The sequence below is a fragment of the Macrosteles quadrilineatus genome, unplaced genomic scaffold (assembly GCF_028750875.1).
Source record: "Macrosteles quadrilineatus isolate MER2022 unplaced genomic scaffold, UCM_ALF_1.0 Scaffold_9__3_contigs__length_116548681, whole genome shotgun sequence".
Classification (NCBI taxonomy): domain Eukaryota; kingdom Metazoa; phylum Arthropoda; class Insecta; order Hemiptera; family Cicadellidae; genus Macrosteles; species Macrosteles quadrilineatus.
In genome coordinates, this window is record NW_026542602.1 from 82,611,599 (window position 1) to 82,635,342 (window position 23,744).

At 34.1% G+C, this 23,744-nt stretch overlaps 1 protein-coding gene across 1 annotated transcript; it reads left to right on the plus strand.

The window, feature by feature from the left end:
* Positions 1-332: 332 nt before the first annotated feature.
* Positions 333-22,639, plus strand: LOC129004252 (IST1 homolog). Its single transcript, XM_054432743.1, has 9 exons — positions 333-755; positions 2,215-2,347; positions 3,677-3,820; positions 4,462-4,620; positions 16,134-16,274; positions 19,898-20,077; positions 20,408-20,455; positions 21,081-21,134; positions 21,954-22,639. The coding sequence occupies exons 1-9, from the start codon at positions 487-489 to the stop codon at positions 22,131-22,133; spliced, it is 1,308 nt and encodes a 435-aa protein (XP_054288718.1). The 5' UTR covers positions 333-486; the 3' UTR covers positions 22,134-22,639.
* Positions 22,640-23,744: the final 1,105 nt, after the last annotated feature.

The following is a 23,744-nucleotide window of genomic DNA, read 5'->3' on the forward strand; positions in this document are numbered from 1 at the left end:
TAAAAAACGCATTTCTCTCAAATCACTGTAGCATCAAATTCAAATACATGTTTATATAATAAATATGTAAAGGAAATAACATTGTAACAATAACAAAATCAATTGCATGAAAATGATATCCCGTTCTTCTCCCGGGGGTTTCACAAGTACATTAGTGTGTTTTTTTGGGGGTATGTTTTAATTTATGGGTTTTCTTAAAGCGTTTGATTTGAGGCAGTGTAAAAAATACAAAAAAAATCCCACAGAATACCAAGAAAAAAAGTGGAGAATTTTTGGTAAATTTGTTTTGTAATGGTGGAAACAATGGCAATGACTAATTTTAATTGTTCTGTTGTCTGTTCACTTGTCAACCTTGTGTTTTGTAGTGAAATACATTTTCCTAACCTGTATTGTCACTTGTCAGTCTTCGAGTCTTCACTTCATGGGTTTAAACTTAGTCGTTTAGTGTAAAATAATTATCAATAGGTAAAATCAGCAAAGAGCAAAATGTTTTCAGCAGATGCAAACTACGGTAAACTGAAGACAAATTTACGATTAGCGATAGAGAGGTTAAAATTATTAGAAAAAAAGAAAACTGAATTGGCGCAGAAGGCAAGAAAGGAAATTGCAGATTATATTGCTAGTGGTAAAGCAGAAAGAGCAAAAATAAGGGTTGAATATATTATTAGGGAGGATTACATGGTTGAAGCACTAGAGCTTATTGAAATGTACTGTGACATTTTGCTGTCTCGATTTGGACTCATAACACAAACAAAGTAAGTAGGCCTAAGTTGGCCTAAGTTAGAGAAAATGTTATTCTTTCTTTTTTTATTGTCAAGTGCCCTATAACATAGGTAGTAAGTTAGCGTAGATAGCCTGATATAAGCACAGTGGGTACAGTTTCTTAACCGGGCTACGCTAATATCGATTGAAACTATCGATGGGTACAGTTTCTTAACCGGTCTGTGTTAATATCGATTGAAAGTACCTATAAAATTATAAGTACTGGTACCTATCGATTAATAATTGACATTTTTAACATGGTCTATATCAATTATTAAATGAAACTGTCATAACCTAATCAACTAACCAAACTTGCTAAGTTACTTAGTGAAAAAAATCGAATAAAGGTTTAGTCCTAGGGTAGCCTACTAATCGAATCAATCATTTCAATCGATAACTTATTAGCATAGCCCAGGAGTACAGGTTCTTAACTGGGCTATGCTAATATCAATTGAAACTATTGATTTAGTAAACCTTCTTGCGATTTTTTCACCATCAGCAAGTTTGGTTGGTTAGGTAAGGTTATGATAGTTTAGTTTTATAATAGATATACTTTTAAATATTGATTATTAATCAATAGTTTCAATCGAGATTAGCATAGCCCAGTTAAGAATCTAGCCAGAACGCAGATGATTAAAAAATCAAATAGGCCTTAAAGGTTTAAGCCTACCAGTACTAACCTAATCGATATTAGCGTAGCCTCTGAGTTAAGAAACTGTATTCAGAACTGTAACTTAAATAAGCAGACAATGTCAAATTGTTAGCAGATTTTCGATTGTTTGGACCGCAACTCACATCTATTTGTGGCATTGACTCTCTCCACTACATTTCATTATCCAAGAAATGGTTCATTTGTCTAAACCCGTTTCCAAGAAGCTATATTGATACCAAGGTCAAAATCAACGACGAGGTATTGAGAATGATAAGCTGAAGTATGCGCTCTGCCTAGGCAACCTCGTTTAGCTAAACAAAACAGCTAAACAGTAAAGAAAAAATCATTAAAAAAAATCATCAACCCTAAAATTAACTTATAGCTAAACAAAATTTTGTCGACACTTGCGATCAGTGTCACTGGACATGAACTAGCCACGTAAAACAAGCTTCAAAATTTACAATGGGATGAGAAGTCTGACTTTTGATGGTTAGTCTATTTAAGTCAGCCTACGTGTAGGCCTAGGTTAGGGCCCATGTAGAATATGTTAGGTTGTGGGGAAAATGCCATTATAACCAGTGTAGCTGTAAGTTAAGTTAGCTACTGCTTATTTAAACAGATTGAAAAGGAAAATCGTTATTTTGTTTATTTTCTTAATAAAACATTGATCTGTGTAATGTACCACTCTTAACTTAGCTTACATCAATACACCTAGACAAATTTTTGCAATTTTTTACTTATAAGATTCTTACTGTTCTAATATCATTTAGGCTACAAAAATATAAATTATGACTTTTCAGAGGAATTGAACCAAGTTTAGCAGAAGCCATATCCAGCTTGCTATGGGTGGCGCCACATTTGACCAGTGACATCTCGGAAATGAAAGTCATTAGTGACCAGCTCACTATCAAATATGGCAAGAAGTATACTGAGGTTAGTTTTCAATCAATTGGTAAGCGTACTGATAAAATTCACTTGATCGATCGGTAACTTTTTAAGTGAATTCATGTTAGGTATTGTTTTATAGTGTGGCAAAATCCTTTGGCCTACCAATTAGAACAAGTTAGAAGAGAGAATATCGTCATTAAACCTTCCCAATCGTTGGACGTATACGGACTCAATATGAAGGTCATAAGCGTAGGACATATAAGATATATGACAAAACATGTTAAATATAATTTATGTATTTTAAATTTGTTTCTTGGCGGTCAACAGTTACTTTAGGCCATTAATTAATAGGCCTATTTAATTGTTTAGATAACAAAACCGGCCGCTGAGTCATACTTGTGCCATTGTTTCGCACAGACAGCCTGTTTACATGTTCTTGAGTGAATAAATCTAGTAAGATAAAGATTGGTGGAATGTTCAGTGCTTTAGGATGTGCTGTGTTGTTTATTGAAGATGACGTTTAGATTGAATGATCGTAATAAATATTTTTATTGTATTATGGATAAGAATGTTTTGTCTTGTGGTAGTAAAAAAGACGTCATATTGTTCTTACCATGATTTTTTATTTAATTAACCTTTTTAACAGTTAGTTTATTAAAAAGAAAAGTTTTTCCTAAACGAAATTTACAAGCGTTAGACGTATGACAGGTTAATTTCATTCCTTGGTGAGTATTAGACGTATATATACGTCACTACAATTATGGTCATAAAACTTGTAAAAAAAATTATTCTGTGAAAAAGGGTATGTTTATTAACTTTAACATGTTCACTGTGTTACGAGATCCCGAGGTCCCGTATCGTACCTAGCCCGTAGTGCGGGACCCATAATTTGGCTTTTTCCCTTAATTTACGACATTGATAGTTCGACGTACAATTATCGTAAGGAAATTAAACTTGTACATACAGAATGCATTTTTCTTGATGAAACAGCTAGTAAACATGAAATGAACAAGGTAAGATCTCGTAACACACTGTTCGAATTAGTAGTATTTTTCCTTTTACGATACGAAACCTCTGGATCTCGTATCAAAAATAGTTGTTCGAAGCATCATCACAGGAGGGTACTAACTAGTGCAGACGTTAATCCACACAGGGAGTATTGCATCCACAGTCCATGCCTATAAATATCCACAATTCGTGACCTCCTAGTAGCTGGATTACAGGACAACGCAACCGTCCCAGTCTGTAACATAACATCTGTAAATTTCTGACAGCTTTTGTAAAAACTATGATAAACTCAAACATGTATGTAGAGCGCAGCTAATGCGTTAGTAATAAAATAAACATGGTAAGGTATCCTGTGAATTATTTCAGGCCTGTCGCTTAGATGCGGTGGAGACAATTTCAGAGAAGTTGAAACATAAAATGAGCATTCAAGCACCTCCAAAGATATTGGTGGAGAAGTACTTAATTGAAATTGCCAAAAACTACAACGTGCCTTATGAACCTGACCCTCAGGTATGCCTACTGCATAAATTAGATCATACCACCATCCTGCTATGCATCTATGAATTATAAAGCCTACTAAATTTGAACTTAATCTATAGTAGCCTATTGGTACTGTTTTAAATATATCCAAAATTAATATTGATAAAAAACTAATTGGACAAAGTTTTGTAGTAATCTGCTGGGAAATAAATTTACATCTGTTGTTTGCGTGTAGTGATGGTAATGTAGTAATGGTGGTAGTGTATTCTCTATGGACATTTTGAGGGGTTTTATAAACCTTGTATGTTAAAGCAAATTTTTTTTAGGAAATGCATAACCATTTTATTTCAAATATCTGTAGGCTGTCTAAATTGAATTATACTTTATACAAGAAATTATTTGTTCTTCAAGTAGCCTATGTGAATGAAACTATATGTTCTTTCCAATAAGATGTAGCCGGACCACAAACCTTAGCTCCCATCGAGCCTTGAGTCATGTGTCTGAACAATGGTTGACATCTTACCTACAGTTTCTGACTTAACACTCAACCATAGTCTTGAGTCTCAAAAATACACAAACAAATTTAAATATTAAATAGCACAACTAGCTATTAAACACAACATTACAGAAACTGAATGTGTAGAAATACCTTCAACACTTTTGTATTGCAGGTTATGCGTGAAGATGAGCAGGCAAAGAGTGTGGACGCATTGCTGTTTGGTGGAGATAACAACCTCAGCAGTGATAGCTTAGGCCCTAGACCTCCAGGGTTTAGAGATTATCCTCCCCCTCCCCTTGTACCCAACAACTTTCAACCCTTCGCTTATCCGGTAAGTGTAACTCTCTGACGATTGATGGAACTAGACATTCCAACCCCGTGTTAAAGTTGTTGGTAGTTTAGGAATTAAAATAGACGTAGTTGATTTGAGCCAACGACAAAGTGTGCTTTTGTAAATTACCAATTTCTGTTGAATACGCAAACCCTTAAACCAAGTCGAACTGTTGTAGAAATAATATTGTCTTATATTTCTCTTATACTTCATCATAAAGTTAAGTTAGTTAGTTAGTTTAAACTTTAACTCTTTAATTAGTCCTCTCTAATGTGATAATCTAAATTTTCACGATATATGTTCATGGTGTAAATGTTATATTAACATTTTCAGAACTTTGGTGAGAAGTCTGTAAATATGCCTCCACAGCAGCCTTAGGGTAAAAACAGACAGACAGCGGAGCGGAAGAAACAAAACCATTATGTTAAATGAGACCTCGCACACTAGCAGCGTCGCGGAGCGGAGCGTATTGGAGCGTAGCGGAGCGGAGAGGCTCGAAACAACTCAGTTTGTTTTTTCCAAGCGTTCAGGAGCGGTGTCAGTAGCGTATTCCCTGTCTTTGCGTGTTGTGCTGTAGTGTTTTGTGAGTTGGGACTATGGCGACAATTGATATTGAGCAGTTAATAGCAGAAGTTCATGAACGTCATGCAATATGGCAGACACGTCATAAATTGCACCACAACCGTGGGGTCATTGATGCAGCGTGGGAACGTATTGCGAATTCTCTGAACACAACAAGTAAGTAAATATAAATAATTATCAATAAGAATAGTTTAAGATTTTGGTTCACATCAAGTACTAAGACTTTGATAATCTGTATACTAGTTCCTTAGACATTTTATATTTACAGAAACACTCTGTGCTGCATTCTCTTGTTGACATTGGTAACTGTTTTAAATCACAGACCATATTTGAACAAAGAACATGTGTTTTTTATTCACCTGTTCAAGTAAACATGCCATTTGCTTTTTTTAAACAGCATTATCTTACCATAAGGTTAATATAGGATCTCTTTTGGGCCTCTGGGTAGGAATCCAATTGTGTTAGAGCGAAATGGATGGTCTATAAACCTTCTCCGTAAAACTATACATATACAGTGTATACCTAGTTTCGTGACCATAGGTCTAGCAGTGTTTGAGTTTATCAATGCTAAAAAGAAATACAAACCAACATCCTATTTTATTCTTATAGAAGATGTAGCAGTAGGTTACAAATACCAATACTTAAGTGCAATAACATATTTATTAACATGAACAATAATTTGCACATGAGTTAACGAGATACATACATTTCAACAAGGTTAAATTACATAACAATTAGTGAATGTAAGTCTTAAGGGCGGAAGCATATCCATAAGGAGCCGCGTAGGGGGAGGCGTAAAAAACTCTTGTAAAATAAAAATTAACTTGATGTCTTCGTAAAAGGTACATAAGGATGTATTCAAAAGAAAAGTACTAAGTCAACACTGCTAGAATGCACTGTAGTCCCCTTTCAAAATCTATTGTGTCTTGAGGTACTCAGCAAACATGTCACGAACTTTCTGAGCTCTGGTAGTGTACCTGTTGTTTCTTCGATGCATGTGGATGGGACCGCCTCTCCGCGCTGAGAAACGCACCTCCCTGAACACTGGATCACTATCACCGTCTCTGTCCCTCACCACGTTGTGAAGTAGGCAAGCACACTTAATTATGTGCGCAGCATTCTCAACGCTGGTTTCTATGTCCTTACCTAGAATACGCCACTTGGCAAACAAAATACCAAACGCACACTCAATGCACCTTCGGGCACGCGACAGTCTGTAGTTGAAAACAGTTTTTGCAGGCGTTAGATTTACTCTTGCATATGGCTTCAACAGATAGGGTTTTAACGGGTAAGCTTCGTCAGCAACAAGTACATTAGGGACTTTGACGTTTGACTGTGGTAGCGTAGAATCTGGAGGAATATTGAAGCTCTTATTTTGAAGGCAGTCATATAGTGCTGACGTGGAAAATGTACCGGCGTCATTTTGCCTTCCTTTCCCACCTACTTCAACTGCAAGAAATTTATAGTCTGGATCAGAGACACCTTGAAGTAAAATAGAAAAAAACTTCTTATAATTGTAGTATGCAGATCCCGAATGTGGTGGAGATTTTACCCTACAATGTTTGCCGTCCAGTGCTCCCACGCAGTTGGGGAAGTTCCATAGTTCCCAAAATCCAGCTTTGGACTTCTCCATCATTTCTGCAGTAGGTTGTGGCATATGGTCTTTGAGAAGGTTCTTCCAAATAACTTTGCAAGTTTCCAACACAATGGCTTTCACTGTGGAGGCACCCATACGGAAAGAGAAAGCCAACATCTTGAACTGAGCACCAGTTGCTAAGTACCTAAAAAAAAAAAAACCCCCGAGACTTAGATGGTAAAAAATAGTTAGTTATGATAGAAAGTAAAGGGAAACAATTAAAGGGTCCGAGGAGTTAATTTAAACCATTAAAGTGTTTAAATAAATCAGTTAATAAATTTTTTTTAATTTTTAAATAGTTTACTTTTCACCAATAAATGTGACTTAAGAAAAAAATTAAGTTTTTTTAATCATTATCAGTTTTTATATACTTTTTTTTATTTTCAGAAGATGCTGCCCGCTCAAAATGGAAATATCTCAAAGATAACTACCGCAAAGAGTTGAGGAAAGCTATGAAAAGTAAGTCTGGTGACGAAGGTGGGTCTATTCAAACATCAAGCTGGCCTTATTTCACTCTGCTGGATTTCATGAAGGATGAAGTGAACACCATTCCGATGTCAGGTAATTTGGAAAAATCAACTGGTTGTAGTAAAGTAAAAGTCATCATGGAAACTGTTAACACAGATGAAAACGACATTGATTCGCCTGACTGTCAGAATTCCAACCAAAGACCTCCTGAAATTGACGACAGTGACGCTCTACTTGACGAGCAACAAGATACTTTACCTACTACAAAAGTATCCCGCAAACGGAAGGAGACAGTTCAAGATACAGTAGCAAAAAAAATGCTTCTGTTGGAAGAAAAAAAAATTGATTTGTTGAAGAATACAAACAGACAGCATGATGACGACTCGGAAGATTACCAATTTCTGATGAGTCTGCTTCCTCATCTACAGAGTTTGGATCCACTAAGAAAACTCAAAGTGAGAAACAAGCTAACTCAGGTAATCATTGATGAAACCAGCGAACGCCCCCCTTCTGGGAGATCTACGAGTACAAGCTTGACTACCTTCGACTACAATAATTCATGGTCTCCACAGTACGACCATCAGCAGGCCTACGGTCTACATAATGTAATCGAATGAAAACTGACAAATTAATGTAACACTTATAATTGTATACTTAAGATCTGCCAGTCTTGAATAAAAAAATATTGTGTAACCAACTGTGTACAATTGTGTAATTGTTTATTAATCATGCATTTTTTAAGTGAATAAAATGTTACTGCAACTTATAATGTGCATCTTTAATGTACCCTAACAATAAAGTCATACAGTTTAATTTTTCTAAAAAGGTATATATTACTATAATACTACTTGTCTCGTTGTATGTATAACCTTGTGGGTAAAAATTTTGTGCGGACATTTATCACGAACAACAATATGTAAAAAATAATTTTAATCAGACTTTAAATATCTGACTAAATCCGCAAAAACCGGAAGTATCACACGCAAATAATACTCTCGCCGTGGCACTTCCCGGAAGCAGCTGCTTCCGGGTGTGCCGCGGCGAGTGTATTTTTACGTGTGGTAGGCCTACCCAAATAAACGTGTTTGTGAACTATGTGTATTTGTGTGATATCAATCGATTTTAAAATTTGACATGTCCCCTCGGACAATAACGTATTTGTTTGTTTATACAAATAAAATAACTCATCTTAACTATACATGCACGCAAGTTTTTATCTTTACAAACTAAAGTGGCATAACAAAGTTAAATAACAGCTTACCTTAAAGTAACAACAAGTCTCTCCTCGGCACTTATCGGCTTTCTCCAATTAGTTACTTGCTTCTCAAGGCCATCTTTAACTTTTGATAAGATGTAGTCAAAAGTACCGATTGACATGCGCATGTACTCAAAAAATCGTTTGTCAAAGTTTTTTAACTCTTTAAACAAGTGGTGATACTCACCAAATTGTTGTCTCACTTCATTCAATTCATGAACCCACTGTTTCCTGCCTACACCTCGCAAAGCAAACCATTTTAAATAAGTATTTTCACAGAGCAATAAAGTACGTTGACTTTTGGACAACGCCATGGTGATTATGGGCGGGCTAGACGCTCGCCGCTGCCGATCCGCTGCGCATCCTGTGTGCGCAGTGAACGCTTCGGACAAGCGGAGCGGACGTGACGTGGTACACCGCTCCGCTGTCTGTCTGTTTTTACCCTTAGCGTAGCGAGCAAAGCTCTTATACTACACTCCTGATTTTGTTTTACAAATACTCCTCTTGAATGGATGAAGCAATCATAGACGGCTAAATAAATCTTGTGACCTTCCCATTGCAAAATATGAAATGAGATATTTAAATTATATCTTAAGCCCAGTCTCAGCAAACATGAAAAACGGGAGGAAATTTACACGTAATCCAAGCCCAATAATTAATATTCAACAAACCATTAGGAAAATTGTAAGATTTTCACTATTAAAAGACAAGGAAAATGTTTCAGTTCATTTTTGATTGGCACTGTTATATGAGTAATATAATACCCCCGCCACAGCAAATCTGCGGATTAAGCGAATTTCCACTATTCAGATTGGCTTTTCACTCAAATATTTCCTTAAACTAGAAGTAAAAATGATTTTCTTTCTAAAAATATTAGTAAATTAATCAAAGTCAAGTGTAGTATGAAATGAATAATTTTAACTCTATAGACATCCCAGAAACAAAAGAACCCTGGGCCAATTCGAGCCGTGCAGGTTTGAAGTGTACGCCACACCTACCGGCGCAAACCAAGTGATCTTTCCGTTTCTGCGCAGATTGTTTTGTTCTTGGGATGTCTATAATCAAAACTTATCCATAACCAAGCAAACTACAACAGTTTACTTATTATTCTCCATAAGAAAAATATAGTTAGCCTAATTCCAATTTAGGTATATATTTTAGAATTTTCTCTGTAACCACTAAGCATCTTACAACAATGCGTCAATAGGCTAAAATATCAAACTGTTCGTCAAATTTGCGTATTGATACCCTTAGCATCATACTGTATGATGGAGGATACATTTCTAGGTTAACTGTTTGTTTCAGTTATCAGGTTACATCTTAATTTGTAGCCGATTTAAGACCTTTCATAAACTTTATCTTGATTCCAAATACTCAAATGTTTTTTTAGCTTTATTCTCATTTCCATCACACCCGATGTCGTATTTCTATAACCTATTACCGTGATCCTTACTACGGACTTATGTATATATAAAATAATTCAAAAATATCCAATAGAAAACAATGTTTATTGAAAAAGGTTTCATAGTTGATGCCCCAGGATCTCCTAAGTCAGGTGATTCTTGATACGTCTTTCAATTCAATTTGAAAACTTTCTAAGATTCCTGTTGCTTATGCTCGTGATAGGTTTGTTTCGTCAAGGTTGGGTATTTCTTGTCAAGATTGGGTATTTTTGTCAAGGTTGGGTATTTGTTGTCAAGGTTGGGTATTTGTTGTCAAGGTTGGGTATTTGTTGTCAAGGTTGGGTATTTGTCTCCACATGGTGTTTCTTTTCGTTTTGTTGCTGCATTTTCAAATTTCTGCTTCATTTTTCCTTCCTCTGCAGCACCTTCACCCCCAGATGTTGTGGGGGTGGGAGAAAGGTCTTGTCAATCTATTAGAGCAGGTAACGGATGAAAGGAGCTGGTGGAGGTGGTCAATCGAATAACTTACCAATCAAATAACTGGTCCAAAATCCAACTTATTGTCACGAAAACACCCACACCTGCCAGCACCACCAGAATACGAATCACGTCCATTGCTTGTTTACTGTTCAGAAATATTCAACTAAGAGTAAATTTTTATTGATGCCACTTGTAAGATATATCTCTGTAAAATGATTTGTTTCTATGGATACTTAGTTCTTTGCTGTATTTTAATTTTGTCTATGGCAACTACTAATATATCTAATTGAAGTGAGTGGATTTAAAAATTCTTACCTACCGGTTCAAATTTTTTTACCTACAAGTTTACCTTAAACTTTAATCTGATACCCCTGCCGCAGAAAACCTGCAGACTAAGAAAATTTTAACTTGTCTGATTAAATTTTTAATAAAATAAGACATACTTATTCCCAATTTAAATCACTTTAGATTCAACGAGTGCTTAGGTTTGCTGCTAAGGGGAAGGTAAAACGTGTTTTTTGGCGATACGTCAATAGTAAAGGCTGATAAAATAAATAAATTTGCCAAATGTTATCAACATACTTCCATAAACAAGTAAACAACAACAGTTTTTATTTTCTCCATAAGAATAACATGGGAATTTAAAATTACACTTTTTTTTCTCCGCGACCGTTAAGCGTACAATAGTGCTTCAATATACTAAATTATTTCTTTTTTTAAGCTTTACAAAATGGTTTAGGAAGAAATTGCAGAATTTTGTTTTCAGGGTCAAAAATAGGAAAAGCCATTTTTACCCCAATAAAACCGCCCATAAGCCCCCGTTCCCATGGCCGGATTATGCTGGTTTGCGAACTCGCTCGAATAAACGTAGGTTTACACGTTTGTACCAAATTGCTGGTGTTTTTTTTTTACCTCTGGGGGACCTCAAAACGAAAAAGTAAATTGGTCCTGGGTCCAGGTCTTACCATGAGACCTACGGTAATAGCTTATTTCCTAAATGGGAAATTCGCTAAAAAGGTTCGTAGTTTAATAAATATAACCAGTATATGTTTAGATTTAGGTAAAAACTACAAATGTCTGCAGAATGGGTGCCCTAGATTGCCACTATTCAAAATAGAAAAACTGTTTAGGCCAATAAACATAATACATTTCATAAGATATCATAGTTTTTTTTCACCCCACCACAACGGTAATAATTTCAAACTACTTTGACACATTTCTACATTTTCAACAATAAAATAGAACAAAGTAAGGGGGAATTAGGGGGTGGGAAGGGGGGATTTTTCTGGGAGGAGGGGGGATTATGTTGTTTGTTCTTTTTTCTATGAGTTGAAAAATCCATGCGCAACCCTTATTTCGTATTGACGTACTCTTTAATCTACCACTATACTTTTGTTAAAGGGATAAACCATTATTAAAAAATTTTAATTAAAATCTAGCTTGGCTCATTTATTTAAGACTGTTCAACCCACCAGGTAGAGTCATTAGAGGTAAATGACTGACTGTGTGATTCGTTGTTTGAATCCTCGAGTATAACTAGTTTCATTTAAAGAACCTAGAGAAGCATCTAGTTTCATGATTCGCACAGTTTCATGATTGGTGCAGTTTCGTCTGATTACCTACATCTAAACTTCAAATTACTTTCCATGCCCACTTTAGTGAAACTTGTTATGAAAACATTATTCAATAAACATTAATTATGGTGAATTCAAAATGCACATTGTATATTGAATATTTATCTGTATTTATGGTTTTGTATTTACAACTTTCCCGCACCGAAATCCGGGACGCTAGGCTAAGCTAGCAACACAACCAAACCTTTGTAATTGCGCTCGATATATTCCTTAATCATTCATGAAACCCAGAAAAAGTAAATTTTTGAGATTTAAAAACCAAAATATTTGTCGTACTGGAGGGAACAAAATGCATTCGTATTTTCAATACGTGTTTGGGACCTACCTACAATGGCTTGTTTTAGAATAAGGTAAAACACTATGCTGGTCTCAAACGTTTTTGCGTTTGTGGATTTTTTCGCTAGTTGCAACATATATTCAACATTTTACACCATTTTAGACGATTTGTTTTAATATTATATACGTTTTAATAACAAATGGTTATAAATGAACATGGCCATTTTCAAACACTAAAAAAGTATAATGGATAGCTCTATGCAATCCAGGCAAGCTTAGTCGGCCAAAATGTTCCAAGCAATTAACTACGTTCGTTTGCATCGGTGCCACCAAAGCTTTAGATTACAATTTATTTATATTCCTGATTTGGCTCGCAATACTATATGTAGAGGGCACAATCTTGGTATATCCATTATCTGAAGTCATTATCTACTGATCATTTGTCTCGAAAAAAAAGAAATACGCTCTAAACTCTAAACAGCAACGTTAACTACATAGCTTAACTTAGAATAAATTTATTTTAGTTGTGTTTTTACTGGAGTAAAGATGCCTTTTACCATATACAAATGTAATAAATTTGTCCTTCGTAACAAAAGTTATAGTTTTTTTGCAATTACGTTGAATATTGAAGTATTGGCTATGTTCGAAAACTTTCATCTAAATACAATAAAGTTAGTTATTTTAATATAGTATCTACTGTAATATTTAAGAACATTGTATTACTTATTATGACGTATACTTAAAAGTAAAATCTTTTTTCGAAATAGAGTTGATGAACAATCTATGGTATAATAAAGTTCAATATTTCGAACAATATATATAATATCCCTAACGCAGCAAACCTACAAACCAAGTGAATTTCCATTTCCCTGATTAGATTTACACTAAAATATCTACTTAAATATATTACATTTAATCCCTATTTAAATAGCATTCGTTTAACGAGTTCTTAGGTTTGTTGCAAAAGGGAGGGTTTAAAGGTATGTTTGTAAAATATTAATACGTAGCTAGGATCAAATAAATGCATTTTCCAATATAGTAAATCATTAGTTTTTTAAGCTCTATACAACTGTTTGGAAAGAAATTGTAAACTATTATGTTTTTAGGGTCAAAAAGGGAAAAACCAATTGTAATCCCATAAAACCCATAAATATATAATGTATATCTGAATTCGAACGCATGGTGTTTTTGGCCTCTGAGCACCTCAAAATGAAAACGTAAATCGGTCCCGGGTCCAGGTCTTACTAAGACTACTATAGTAATAGCTTATTCCCAATATGGGAAATTCGCTAAAAACACACAATATGTCAATGGATTTTAAGCTAATATTAGAAATTTAAAAAATGAATAAAAGAAAAAGAATCACCACCCTTGGATGGTAAAGAATTGATGAAAGTAGCCATCTTTCGTCTTAAAACTTGCTACTCTTAATGAATGTTTGAAGTAAAAGAGAGACTCTTTTTACAAAAAGCATGGATCTGATTGTTTACGTTTAAGTTTAAATTAAGTTATACCTTTTACTCTGCAAGGTTCTTCCATTAAGAAACACCTTTAAACTTTATAATGTAATCGATGTACTTGGACTGTTACCCTTTTTAAATCATCCTTTGATCATGTCAAACTATAAATTGATTCTTGATTAGTATTTTTTCTTTTACAATGATATAATAAAAATTTAAATGTTTCTACACTAATACTGTATACACTTACAAAACGGTAATACACATTGTGTAACACCAGTAACACAAAATCATTAGATTGGGTAGTCGATAAAAATGTATATAAACAAATGGATTTACTGTGTTATAATCTTGTTATTTTTTACAAAATTATTCCTTTTTATCGATGACATTCGTCCTAAGTACGTAAGCCCTGAAGCATACGTTACTTAGGCCTACCACGATTCTTTCACTCATTAATTGAGAGTCCTTTAGTATTTGATCAAATAAGCTGCATCTTAATAATCTTATTAAGTACGTGTAGTACTTACCTACCACTTTCCCCCTACTAATATAGAAACATAAAATTTGTACGTTTGCATGAATATGTGACGTTCACACAATAAATGTTATGTTATACCCTCTCGTCTCGTGACGTAATAGTCTCTAAACGTTCACATAATGACAGTATAATGTGTAATGAAGTTGTACAGTATGCAATAGTATGGTAGTCGTGACAGTATACAGATTTTTGACACCATACTAACTCATAACAGTATACAGTCAATAAACGTTATATCCTCATCGCAATATTCAGTCTTATTATAAAATACAATTTCATGTAGATATAGATAATTTTTACGCCCTTTTAACCAATATAATCAACTAATGTAATAACTGTATCAGTTGTATATGTTTCAAAGAGTTAAATCACCTGTATTACACGGAATATATGAATATCAAAATATCAACTTTAATAAGGAAAATTGCTGGATTCGTGGAAACATCAAGAAAACACCTCGCAGTCTGGATGGCATAATATAATTTCAATTTTGTGATATCATTTTATTATCGTCCATTCTCAGAATTCATAATAGAACATAATTTAGTTGAGCTAAATTGATTGTGTAGTATGTGTTACATTAGCTTGAGTGTAATTATTGTTTGATGAATACAAATATTCAGTTATTATATTAGATGGCCTCTTAAACAATACTGAAGAGTATTTTCGTATTCTATATAACAACATCCATTTTGGTAATAAACAAAAAGGCATCTGTGTTAAGATTTTTAGAAAATACTCCTCAACAAAATATAATTTTTTTACTGAAATATTTATAATCCAATCACAGGCTCAACACAATTATTTAAAAACTTATAAGTTAAACATCTATAAAACAGTATAAAAAAGAGTGAAATTCTTTACTTATTTATTCCGAAAAAAGAATTTTTGCTCCCTATTGGGAGATCCCTTTTTCTGTCGACGATTGATCAATTACAATGGTTATAGTTACTTAGAATATTTTTGTGATTTATTGATAATCATTGTTGTATATTTGATCAGGATAATCAACACTTAGAATGTGAGGCGCGGTGTACAACTCCATTCGGTACAAGTCCCAGGTCCACAAAACAAAAACCTCCCCCCCCCCCAAAAAAATAGGTACTGACCTCACTGGAGTAGTGGACGGAAGGCAGAGGTAGGAAGTGGTAGCCTAGGGCTCGGTCCCAGATCATCCCCTTACTCCAAACCTCGATCAGCAGCCCTGTGTTTACATCGTTCGTCTCACTGGAAACAAATCAGGACAAAATATAATAGATTTATGGAAAAATTCTTTATAACATCTACAAGTATACGATGCATAAATTGGACAAGAAATAAGGATATCTCTAGTTATAGTGAAACGATTGTAGAGTTCCAACCGAGTGTAGGGTATTCAAACAATGTAGGTTTGAATAAGGAAAAATGCTTTTTGGGTTCGAATCCCGTCCTGTGTGGCAAATAATTGGTGACCTGTGTGTTTGTAGCGATATACTATAACCACTGGGGCATAGTGAGGTGTTCATAATCCTTGGTTTAGACATACACCTCGAAATCATCGGATTGGGCGAATCTTTTAGCTAAGTGGTTGTTAGTGTATCCTATGAACATGCAGGTCACCAATGGCCGTTTTGCTATTTTTTTAAAAAAAACCTTCCTCTCTATATCCCTTAGAGATTTTTTAAAACAACGATATATCGTTTCATAGCACTGAAAGGGTTAACTAGTCCTGTCTAATGTGATCATCTAAATTTTCACGATATATGTTCATGGTGTAAATGTTATATTAACATTTTTAGAACTTTGGTGAGAAGTCTGTAAACATGCCTCCACAGCAGCCTTACGGTCCTCCTCCAGCTGCTTTGTCTTACAACATTCCTCCAGCTGATGACCTACTGCCCAGCTACGACCTAGCTATGAAACCATCCAACATCCCGCAGGTAAATCATCCTGTACAACATTAAGAAACCATGACTTGCGTAGCTTAGTACTGATTGGTCACAGGTAACTTAGCTGTGTAACTCATATTTGTTGGACATCTGTTCATCCAAGACTTGTCAGGCACACATACAATGATAGGTCTACTCTTAACACATAACACACAATTGTTTTATAAAGATGTTTTAGGGGTGAAAAACTTATTGAACAGATAACAATGATGAGTTGAGCCCACCTAATACACTCATCAACTTTTTCACCTACAAACGTGTCATTTAGGAACTACAATGGCACTGGCTATATTTATCAAAATTACATTGCTTAGCATCTATGTTCTATATATTTAATTCAGTCTAGAACCTTGATATAACAAGTTTTTTTAAAATCCTCTAGAACTCTCCATAAGACATCATGTATATTTTACCTCTACATAACAGACAAACCATATCAACAACCTTGATTTAACGAATTTTTGGCTTTGTGAAAATTAATGGACAGGTGGCGTCAATGCTTGCGCTGACAATCATCTGCTCTGTTTTATGAATCTGTGTTCTGTGACAACTGATTGCATTAGCTAGGGACTGACGAGGACCTAAAGCTTGTCGATACTGTGTGCAAACTGTGTGCGATAAGTAGTAAATTGTTGAATTTATGGTTGAAGAGAAACCTAAAAAGAGTAGAAAAACGAAGAGAAAGAATAGTAACATCGTTATCTTATTATTCTTTTACGTGTAGTTTTATTATCTTAAACTATGGAAACACCAATGTCAGTTGATTATTATTATTGACATTCCTTTGTTGTAGTTTTAAAGCAGTACGCAAGCCTATCGGCCTATCACAAGCAGTTAGCTTACAAAAATCTCTACTGTTTTGTTTGTTCTTCACGTGATTTATTGCTTTATGAAAAATATGGCGTGCCTCAGGGGTCTGTTCTAGGCCCTATGTTACTTTTAATTTGTATTAACGACCTCCCAGAAGTATATCTAGTAAAACTAATTTGTATGCAGATGACACAACATTTTTAAAATATTAATCCCGATCTTTAAGAACTTCAAGATGTTCAACCTCTATGATTATTTAATTATTATTTAACCATATGTTTTTATTTACTTTCTTTAATAATATTGTCTTGTATTAATGTCTTTATTAAAAACAGTTTAGTTTCTTTTGATCTTTAAATTTTAATCTAAATAAGAAATAGAACATGGCGCAGTCGAATGAAGAACCCGTATCCCTGAACATTAAGCCTCCTGAAGCCTTTTCCTTCAATCCTCACGACTGGAAGACATGGAAGACTCGCTTTGAGAGGTATTATTCCCTTAGCAATTTAGCTCTACATTCTGGTACGCATCAGATTGACATGCTTATATCCTGTATGGGGGAAAAGGGAGAGGATATACTTAACTCATTCAGGTTAAATGACAATGACAAATCTAATTACAAAGTTGTTCTAAAGAAGTTTGACGATCATTTCCTTCCAAAAAAGAACCTAATTTTTGAACGGGCTAGGTTTCTAAAACTTAAACAGGGTTCCATGCCGATTGAGAACTTCATCACAGACCTTCACAATCATGCAAAAAACTGTGATTGGGGTCAGATTGAAGAGGAGATGATTCTGATGGTTTTGATTATTGGTATGCAGGACGAATCACTAAGTGATCGTCTTCAACTTGAACCCGAATTAAAACTTAACACAGCTATTAACACTATCCGTAGATCTGAAGAACTAACAAGACAGAAACAAACACTAAACTTGGCTGACATAGCATTAATAAACCAAAACACTCAACATTTAAGTAAATCAAACATATTTCCCTTTAATGGATCAAAGACCTAAAAAGAGAGGGGATTATTATCAGCTTAGGACAAGAGCCAAGGTCATACTGGGTTAAGACAGGAAACACTACGTTGAGAAGGAATCGACACCACCTTTTGCCTTACAAAGGTAATACAACCAAACCGAACAATCCTATTCCTTTATCCATTAAAGATACAATACCAGATACTCTGCCATTTACTACTGTTACTCAAACCAACTCGTCCCTATCAAATACTACTGAAAAAGTAACTACTACTCCATCTAGAAGACCCCAAGATTACAGTAAATCTTTTTCACGATCAACAATTCCCAATCAAGAAGCTGCAATTAAAAAATCATCAAGAGGCAGAATTATAAGACCAACCAAACGATTTCCTGAATAAACTTTGAGAAAAAAAAACTCAAAGGGAAAGATGTTCAACCTCTATGATTATTTAATTATTATTTAACCATATGTTTTTATTTACTTTCTTTAATAATATTGTCTTGTATTAATGTCTTGATTAAAAACAGTTTAGTTTCTTTTGATCTTTTAATTTTAATCTAAATAAGAAATAGAACACAAGAGTTAGCTCAAAACTCAACTAATGAAGCCTCTATCTGGTTTGAATCTAATGGCTTCCTCTTAAATAAAGAAAAAACTCAAAAAATTATTTTTGGCCTTAGGCCGTGCAAATTAAATACGTTGGATGGCTATGTAGACAATGTTAAATTTCTTGGTATTTATCTGGATAAGACTCTTTCTTGAGGACCTCATATCGATTACATAAGTTTTAAGCTTTCAAGGGTAATTTGTCTTATGACTAATACATTGTATGGATCAAAATTATATTAAAACAGCCTACTTTGCTTATTTTCAATCCATTTTTAGATACAATATTATCATTATCTTTTACGGCAATTGCAGTAGGATAGAGGAAATTTGAGTCTTACAAAAGAAGTTGGTTAGAATGATATCTTATGAACCCCTTACAGGAACACTGTAAACCCCTGTTAATTCAGCTACAAATTCCAGCAGTGATTAACATTTATTTATTTGACTTTGTATCATACATTCTAAAAAATCCCAACCTAATCAAACAAAATTCTCATGTTCATAATACAAGGAATAAAAAAGTTGCTACCATAGACTTTTTCAGACTGTCTAAAATTCTTAAAAGCCATATTGTAATCTCACTAAAAATATACAACAAGCTAATACATTTATTACGAAAATATCCTGAAAAAACCTTATAAACCAAATTTACAGGTGGGTTTTGAACAACCCCTTCTATTCCCTAAACAAATTTTTTTTTCTAATACCTGGTATTCATTTTTAAGTAGAGTTAGCAAATTGACCAAAGTACCGTTGGATTTTGTTGGTTATGGGGTTTAATCATTTCCGTTATTCTAAATTCCACAATTATTTCTCAAGAATAAGATTATTCAATTGTAATATTTAAAATATGTATTGTAACATGTCTCATTTTGTCTAATTAGCTATATTGTATTTTTTAACTGACTATGCTATAACTTTAGCTGTTTTATGACATTGTCAATAGTTTTTAGAAATTCAAAGGACAATAAACACATTTCATTTCATAAAAATGTGCAATTTGTGCATCGGTCCCCTCATAATTATTTTTCTTATACACTTTTTACAGCAGAACTAATGAATGAATGAATTTGATTTTGTAAAACTATCTGTAAGTCATGGATTTTATGAAGAAACCGTTCAATATAAATAGCATTTGTATTTCTTCTGTTTTTTGTAATCTAAAATTTACATTCTAAATAAGTAGACTAATTTCACATTTTATGTTTCAGAACTTTCCACCAATGCCACAACATGGAATGCCACAACCCGGAATGCAACAACCTGGAATGCCACAACCCGGAATGCCACAACCCGGAATGCCACAACCCGGAATGCCACAACCCGGAATGCCACAACCTAGAATGCCACAATCTGGTATGCCAAGCCCTTACAGAGGCAACAATTCTCAGGTAAGACGATGAGTAGTTATCGCCAGTTCTGTTCTCCTAACAACTGTTCTAAACAAACATAATCTTGAAAAGGTAAATGGGTATTGCCCTGGATTTAGTTTGCCTCGTAATCAGATGTTGGGCCCTATAAACTGCTCAATTAGCATAGGGCTCCCCCCGTTCACTATTATTGTAATATATTAGATTGCATATCACACGTGATCTTGTGTTCTAAAAAGGTGTCATTTTTGTGTTTTATTGCACATGGTAACACATAAAAGCAAGCAGTACAGGCCATATTGATAAAAATGCACAATCACAATATTCTAATTTATTTTCATTTTTAACTAGGATTTTTCTCCGTTACATCAGCCTGGTCCAACACAACATCCTCATCAGGTAAATTGATTTTTTATTCCATTTTGAATTGTAAATCCATTGTATAAGAAAACCATTAATTGAACTGTACATTATCTAAAAGTGGGAAGTTTAAAACTTATTTGTTTTTCAGGAAAATAAGTTAGATTGTTTTAAAATTGAGGAATCTGATTTTTTATCCTTTTTTTTGTTCATAGACAAAATAACCAACATACTTTAGCTAATTTTAAATAGAAGTTTTTGTTTATTGAATGAGTTAACTAATGCTGTTTAATAATTTAAATTAAGACAAATATGACTTTAAAAACTCAGTCATATACTGTTAATAATACCAAGTCTTTAAACAAAACAAAATAGTAGTTTACACAACGATTGCGTAAGGATAGTGTTAACGACACCTTAAAAACTTCTACGAGTGTCGTTAACACTATTTACGCCAGTTGCGTACACTAATTTACCTACGACATTGTTTTAATACTAGAAATACTACTCATAAAGATTTAAGAGAGGTTATGTTTTTGTTTATAACCTCTCATTGCCACTGACAGTGATGCAACGAAATATTGTACCAAAAGTAAAGTAAGTTTTATGCTGTTATGAAAGTCAACATATTATGTTGAAAAAGGTATGCTTTAACTTTTTACAGAATTTACCGAGTGTACCATCAAGCCAGCATGGTACCACAGATAGAAACAAACAGGTAAGAAATTACATTTGAAAATGTAGGTAGTTATATTCTTAAGCTTGATAATGAAATTTGTTGTGAATTGAAATACCCTTGTCACGGCAAATCTGCATGATGAGCCAACTAAGCAAATTAATAGCTATATTTGAGTGTTTATTTGGACATGTTCTTAATGTATTAATACAGAAAATTTACATTTTTATTCACAGTATTCTAATTGATCAATTCTATTCACTAATTTTCCCTCCTAATGCGCCATAAAGTAACCTACAACATTGTATGTTTTCTGTGAAGTTTGTTTCTGTTAACTGATATTTTATTTCCATTGGATTCCAGCCTCCTAATCGCATCTAAATACCATAGTAGTGTAAATAACTGCATTCATGTGATCTAGAACTTAACAGTAGGACAACTAGTTTCAACTCACTTTGAAGTCATCATCAGGCCAGTACTAGATGCCTCGTCGCTTCGTTTGAAGGCTATAACATTAAAAATAAATAGAGCACATATTAAATGTGTACTCTCATAAAATATGAACATTTAAGTAATAAAGGAGAACTTGATTCTCATTTACCGTCATACAAATGATCATATTTCTTGTTCATGTGTGTTTTCTAACTGTTTATGTTGACGACCTTCAATTAAAGTGACAAGACATCTAGCAGTGGTCTGATGATGACTCCGATGTGGGTTGAAACTAGTTGTCCTACTGTTAAGTTCTAGCCTAGATTGCATGAATGCAGGTTTTTACACCAATTTATGATATTTTATGTAAATAAATAATTTCGTTATAAAAAAATGTTAAGTATCTCTGATTTAAGTTTGTACTTTCAGAGTAATCAGACTCCAAAACCTCTTCCTCGAGCCAAGCTCACTCCCCCAGACAATTTGCCTGAGCTGCCCAATGTTCCTAGTGACACGATTGCTGGCGGCACCACCCACAACGATAGTTCTGACGAGATCGATTTTGACGATTTGGCTCGCAGATTCGAGGAACTGAAGAAAAGGCAGTAAACAAAAAATAATTAATTTTGGTATTTGTCTTTAATATTTTATGATCAAGTTCTACCTAGTAACAGAACAGTCTACAGGTTTTTACTTGAAATATGTGGGATATTTTATGACACATTATGGTAACGGCTTCATTAAATATTTTTATCTGTATGAAAAATAGCTAAGGTTTTATAACTGTAAAGTATGTTCAATATAAAAATAATTTATTCCACGTTAATACCCATATACCCAAAGGTACCAAAGTTTTTCCACCTCTGTAAAACATGACGGATTTAAATATAAACCTGGGTGGCTCAGGCAGTCATTGCAGACTATTGACAAGTGGTTCATAATACTTAAAAAAATTGCATTAAAAGACCACTTGTACGCTTATTTTTCTTTGTTAATATTTCTTTACTAATGTTTTTTATAATCAAGTAAGTATTACTGTGTTATGTGAAGTTGATTTTATCAAAATATTTATATTTATAGATCAAACATTATTTTATTGTAATAAAGCTTTCAAAAAGCAAGCATTTTTTATTTCCTGTGTCATGCCAGTTGATTAATAAACACTAGTTATTCTGAGGTGGCGTCAAATGTCAGTTTAATGAGGCTTCTTGTTGAACACCTAAATGGTTTACCACGTATATGGAACATAATATAGGCTAATATGGTAAAAAGTGGATGCAGATTTTCCAATTGTTTTGTTAGGCCTACATTGTTGTACATCTTGTGATAGGTATGTTAGATAAACCCCAAGCGACCACAAAAATCTATAAAATTGACATATCTGCATAATATCCTTCATTCGTAAATTATTTTATCAGCATTACTGTATTTGCAATTCTTTATCTTCTATATAGGAGTGAAAATTTAAAAACGTACGTTTTCATGTCCCTGGCCTTTTACTTCGTAGATACTGGATTTGTAGTTTATTATTATGTGTTTTAATATTTTTTGGGACGGGGGCAACATGTTACACACATTTATTTGGTTTTAGATAGGTTCTAGGTATTTTTTTTGTATTTTTAAAGTCTCGAAATTCACGACCATGACGTGTCCCTAGGGTACATTTTCCAACTTTCACGCTGTTTTTAGACTCATTCATGCCGAAATATATAAAGCCATATTTTTATGTCATCAATAGTTAAACTTACAAAAAAGGAGCATATTATAATTTTATTGTCATTGCAAAATGACTACCATGACAAAATAAGTCTGTCCCTCGATTTGGCGTCACGAACATTTGGGAAAAATTTTCAACTTTGGAGCACGACAGTGGCAAGCCTGGTGTCGATTGCGTCAGTTCGTTTTAGAGAATTGTTCGGGGTGTACGTCAAGTTTGTTGTGCCGGTCGTTTTGTGTTGAAAGAAGTAGTTACAAGATTAATACAGGTAAGTTTGTGTTTTTTGTAATTTTGGTGTGTCCGTGACCGTACGTAGTCATTTGATGAAGTAGACGTGGTGTTAATTTTTGTTGATATGATATTTCAATTGCTACATTAACCTAGAAGTCCACTTTGTATCCTCGAACATGAGGTGCAGTTCTACCGCCTGAACAGAGCCAAATAACACGTAATGTCACGACCATCGAGGGGGTTTTCACAACCAATCCATTGGTCGTGTCAAT

Bases quoted from the DNA above. Each gene is read 5' to 3' on its own strand.
- LOC129004252 (XM_054432743.1), top strand. From the start codon at position 487: ATGTTTTCAGCAGATGCAAACTACGGTAAACTGAAGACAAATTTACGA. The intron at 2,348-3,676 runs GTTAGTTTTCAA...GAATTATTTCAG, and splicing joins ATGGCAAGAAGTATACTGAG to GCCTGTCGCTTAGATGCGGT. The intron at 21,135-21,953 runs GTAAGAAATTAC...TTGTACTTTCAG, and splicing joins CCACAGATAGAAACAAACAG to AGTAATCAGACTCCAAAACC.